This window comes from Cynara cardunculus (genome assembly GCF_001531365.2).
Source record: "Cynara cardunculus var. scolymus isolate 2C chromosome LG 2, CcrdV1, whole genome shotgun sequence".
Lineage (NCBI taxonomy): Eukaryota > Viridiplantae > Streptophyta > Magnoliopsida > Asterales > Asteraceae > Cynara > Cynara cardunculus.
The window spans coordinates 59,473,718-59,479,346 of NC_037529.1; the positions used below are offsets into that span (position 1 = coordinate 59,473,718).

At 38.3% G+C, this 5,629-nt stretch overlaps 1 protein-coding gene and 1 non-coding gene across 2 annotated transcripts; one reads left to right on the plus strand and one right to left on the minus strand.

Moving 5' to 3' along the window:
• Window positions 1-2,165: 2,165 nt before the first annotated feature.
• LOC112506216 lies at window positions 2,166-2,687 on the minus strand. Its single transcript, XM_025110234.1, has one exon. It carries the CDS (start codon window positions 2,685-2,687, stop codon window positions 2,166-2,168), a length of 522 nt encoding a protein of 173 aa, XP_024966002.1.
• A 1,329-nt stretch (window positions 2,688-4,016) lies between these two features.
• On the plus strand, window positions 4,017-4,123 carry LOC112508258. Its single transcript, XR_003068641.1, has one exon. It is a non-coding gene; the product is annotated as a small nucleolar RNA R71 (small nucleolar RNA).
• Window positions 4,124-5,629: the final 1,506 nt, after the last annotated feature.

A 5,629-nucleotide genomic window follows, 5' to 3' on the forward strand; every position in this document is an offset into this window, starting at 1 on the left:
CGATTAAAAGGAACTCGAAATGCCAAAAGATTAATAATATTTAGAAGACAACTTGTCCTCCAAGTAGTTTGGAGAACTACTTGAGAGAAAAGTGTGGAGTAGAAGTGTTGAGGTGTGTTGAAAACTCCTCCCAACATCCCTTTTTATACTAGGGATGGAATGAGGGCAAAATAGTCAATTCACACACTTTTAGTTTTAAAGAAACTAGAAAGTACACTAAAGCAAATTAATGGTACAATAAAGTAAACTTATAGTTAAAAAGCAACTAAATTAGTCTTGTAAACTCCAGCTAATCTGATTAAACTACAGCTGGTTCAACTTTAGATGCTCTCAAATGTCTTCCCAAGTCATGTCAGTCAACTCCAAGTCTTATCTTTCTCTTCATCTGCCTTCAGGTCATGCTACCACATTCCTACAGCATCAACCTGCTCCAATCTGTCCAAAATAAGCTCAATTTAGACCAAAATCCACTAAAAACAGGTTCATCATTCTTCTTAGCATAAAAATAGAGAAAAGAGATAAAATGACTCAAAGTTGGGATATAAATGGAAAATAACCTATCTAAAGAGAATAAAAAAGTACTTTACGTACTAAATACTTAGTACGTATCACATCCCCAAACTTAAACCGTTGTTTGTCCCCAAGCAACCAAAAGACAACTAAAAATAACTCAATTTTGAAAATTTGCAAGAAAATGCAGTAAGTGCATACTCATATGTTGATTATGCCAAAATGCACCATATAGCTTTCATAAATCTCAAGTAAGCATATCCTAACTAACCATTAGCATAAACCATAAGCTAGCTCTATTTGCTCTTTGTTATGCTCAACACATCATATATTCTAAGATCAATAGGACTTTGAAGTAACTGATTTACTCTCATTTGGCACATTTTTTCCTCTCTTTGCCTTTTCTCTCCTTTATGCATCAACATTAAATTTTTCAAAATTTTGGCACTTTGTGCTCTTTTGTTGAATGCATTTACACCTGCCCCTATGGGACATTTTTGGTGTTTACACCTGCCCCTATGGGACATTTGTGGTGTTTTAGATCTCAAATATTTCATGTAAGCTTTGTGCACTTTGTGCAATTTGATCTCCACTTTTGGCACTTTGTGCTCTTTTGCATTGCTTTGATCAATGATGGTACCCTCCCCCAAACTCAGATTTTTCAATGTCCTCATTGGAAGTATATAGGGGGCTGTTTATGCAATGGCTACAAGTGGCTAGATTTTGGAGAAAAGAACAAAGGGCCTACATCCTTTCTTAGTTAAGCATATGATGAGGATCAAGATGTGGTCCCAAGCAAAACAAGCTAGTTCTAGTGATACCAAGTGACTAGAAAGTGTAACTAAACTACAAGAATTATTTTGGCTATACAAGCATATGTCAATTATAAACATATGTGTTCTTTGCAAGAAAATAAACTAAAAAGTGTAAAAGACAATCCCAGACTCAAGAAAAATAAAACAAGTTGAAATAAAATAAATAAAAGAAGCTAAAGAGGGGATGATGGAACCTGTCCTACTCCATAGGAGTAGGTGAAGTGGAGATGCTGTCCTTCAACCTCTTGCACTCCTCCTTCAATTTTTGCATTTTCTTCAAACAACCTTGCATTCTCATCCTTGAGAGCCTTCCTCTTTTTGCCCAACTTCTTGATTTGGGCACTTGTCTTTGCCTCCAAGTCAGCCTTGACCAACTTATGGACGATTATTGTTATGGATGTGAAATTATTGTTATGGACGATTTTATGTTGACAAAAATAAGGACTAATCCCTTTTTGGTCGTCAACGGTCAATCCCATAGCTTTTGTGTGCAACTTCAACATATCCACCAATTTCTTTTCTCGATGTAATTCTAGGGTAGATGATATAATGACAGGTAACGTACCTTCTTCTCCTAGAAAAACATACTTCAAATGAGATGGGAGTTCCTTTAACTCCAGGTCAGGTGATGAAATTATGGACGGGGTAAAATTCTTAAGCTCACCATTATCCAGCAACTCAAATGCTGCAGCATCAGATGGGACATCACCTTCTAAATCCTCAACAGTCTCATCACATATCTCAACACTCTCCTCCTCTTCTAACTTACAGGCATTCCTAGCTCCTTCCTCATAGCACATTGTCTCTATCTCAGTAACTCCTGAGCATTCCTCTAAGTAATCAGGGTACTTTAAGGAATTGAAGACATTGAATGTGACTTTCTGTCATGGTTAGCTCTCCATTTTGGACATCAATCAAAGTTCCACCAGTGGCTAAGAAAGGTCTCCCTAAGATGATGGGAATATCCTTATCAGCCTCAAAATCCAGGATAATGAAGTCAGCTGGAAATATGAATTTGTCAACCTGAACTAAGACATCCTCAATCTTACCTTTAGGATAAGCAATGGTTCTATTGGCCAATTGCAAAGTGACAGTGGTGGGTCTAGCTTCTCCTATGACTAAGGTGTCGAAAACAGACAAGGGCATAAGGTTGATACTAACACCTAAATCACACAATGCTTTACCAATCTCCTTTCCACCTATAGAACATGGAATAGTGAAACTTCCTGGGTCTTTAAGCTTAGGAGGTATTTTGTTGGTTAGAAGCGCACTACATCCTTCGGTAAGAGCTACGATCTCATATTCGATCACCTTTTTCTTCTTACTTAAAATGTCTTTAAGGAACTTGGCATAACTRGGCATTTGCTCAATTGCTTCAACAAGAGGTATGTTGATGTGCAATGCTTTAAACACTTCCAAAAACTTCTTAAATTGCAGTTCTTCCTTCTGATTCCTTAACCTTTGGGGAAAAGGAACATAAAGAGGAACTGACTTTATGATGACTTTGTTTGGTTGTGTTGAACAAGATGGGTCTAGAGTGCCTAGAGTCTTGGTCTTACTTTCTTGAGGTTCAGATGGGATTACAACCTTGGTTTTTGGACCTGTTATAACCTCATCCTAGCAACTTTTTCCTAGCAACTTTTTCTGGGAATAACAAAGGATAGTCCGACTTATGAGGAACAAAAGTGGTGGTCTTAGATAGTTGGTCATCTAGAGGTTTTGGTGGACTTTCAATAACAGGGACCATGGGTATAGTCTCAGGTTTAGACACAACATGTTCACTTTCTTTTGGTATGGTCTCTGTTAATTCCTTCCCACTCCTAAGAGTCACTACTTTCATATGTTCCTTTCCTAAGGCTCTTGGGACTTCTGTGTTACTAGGCAAGGTACCAAGGACTCTATTGCTCTGATTAAGAGCAAGTTGACTGACTTGCGTTTCCAGGTTTCTGATGGCAGCACTTTTTTGATTGAACAGAGACTGATTCTGAGAGTTATGTTGGGTTATCAAAGCTTGATTTTGAGATTGAGCTTGCGCAAATAACCCTTTTATCATTGCTTCCAAAGAAGATGATAAATCAGTCTGTGGATGTGGGTTGTTTTGAAAAGGAGGTTGAGTAGTTTGAAAACTTTGGTGATGAGTTTGAGAACTGCTTGCATGCTGTTGAGGTTGAAAATTAGAGGTTCCTTGTTGCTTATGAACAGGTGGATTCAAACCCGGACCGTTCCATGAAAAATTCGGGTGTTGTTTCCAACTTGCATTGTAACTGTAGGTATAGGGACAAAATCCATTATGAACAAAGTTTATGGATTTAGAATTATGAGGACAATGTTCATACGAGTGTTCCCCACCACAACAAATACATTGCACTGAAAAGGACTTTTGGAATAGGTGTAGTAACAGCTGGCTGCACTCCTTGGCCAGAAGTAAGGTTTTTAAGCATGGTGGCCATGGAAGTGAGCTGTGCTGTTAATGCAGTATATGCATCTACATCATGTATTCCAACAGTCTTCTTTTGCGATTGAGCAAGTGGATCAACCCAATGTCAATTGTTCGCAGAAATTTTTTCAAGGATCTCATATCCTTCATTATAGGTCATAGCTGTAAAGGCTCCTCCCGCAGTCGCATCGAACATCTGTTTAGCTATGGGACTTAACCCATTGTAGAATGTCTCGAGTTGAATACAGTAGGGAATGCCATGGTGTGAGCATCTTCTTAACAGCTCTTTGAACCTTTCCCAAGCGTCAGGAACAACTTCATCGTCCATTTGTTTAAAAAGGCAAATTTCGTTTCTGGACTTAGCGTTCCTTGTTGGTGAGAAATATTTTCGCAAAAACTTTTCCGCCATATTACTCCATGAAGGCACAGACCCCGGAGTTAATGAAGTGAACCATGCCTTTGCCCGATCCCTCAGAGAAAATGGGAATAAAGTAAGTCTCAAAGCATCATTAGACACTCCCGGGATCAGGAAAGCATCAGTGATTTCCATAAAGGATTTCGAATGTGAGTGTGGGTCATCCGAAGGTAATCCGGAAAATTGTCCATTTGTTTGCAACATGTGAAACATAATCAGTTTTAGTTCAAAATGAAGAGCGGTCATATGCGGCCTAACTATCCCAGAATTTAATTGCTCAAAATCCGGAATGGCATAGTCCATGATCCGTCCATTTTTGGAATTTGCCAAATTAATGATGTTCCGAGTTTGCTCTCTTGGTTGTTCATTATTCTCCGACTCTGTTTCCTCATTATGATTATTATGGTGCTGGTGTTCTTGCTGAAAATTCGAAAAAAGTGGTATTGTCCCAAAGGCAGGCGGTTGGTTTTCTAAATGTGGAATCTCAGGGATGATTGGGGGAGGTAACTCCATGTTGGGAGAGAGTAGAGCAAAAAATGCTCTTTGAGCCCTCCTTCTTTGGCTAAACGTTCTCTCAATATCGGGATCCAATTCAAAAATAACCCCGTGATATCTCCGTGACATACACCACTTTTAAAAAGGGTAAAACGGGATGAGAAAAATCAAATCTATTACTTTACTAAAAAAAAACTTTTAACTAACTAATCCCCGGCAACGACGCCAAAAACTTGATGGTCGTCGAACACCACAGCCACAAACAACAATCAGGACCAAAAGCAAGTATACAAATAGTCTCAATATCGTCTTTCAAGTAATAAAAGTGGTACAAGTACCGGATATCGTCCACAGGGATCGTAGTAAAAGTTTAAAAGAAAGTAAAGTTAAGAAAATGATTTCAGAAGGCGAATTCGAAGACTTTGATTAGAACAGAGTTAACACAACTAAAAACAGGAGATAACAAAATATAAAAGCAAGCTAGGGTGTATGACTTTTCGGGTGAGATGTAAATATTATTTCTAGTCGACCAATGATGTCAAAATGCTACAGCATGAAACCATGCTGACAGATTGCTACAACATGAAATCAGTAACAACTATTTTTACCAATTACTTTGAAGGTATTCCTCTCGGACTTCACCAATGTACTGATATTATAGCTTTCAACACATACCTCTATGAGGTATCCAGACCAGTGAAAGTGACAAATGGTGTCTTCAAAGTATATGGACAAACAAATCTCTTTGCTAAAAAAAACTCACTCTCTCGAGTGGACTCCCATATCATTCAAGTTGACGTGTTTTGAATGGCTCATCTCTGAATCCATTCCACTTTAACACTTCAGAGTGATCAACCCGTCAAGAATTAACAACTTAGAAAATACGGACAACAAATCTCTTTGTTAGCAACTCTCTCAAGTCTACTTCCCATATCATCCAAGTTGACGTGCAAACAA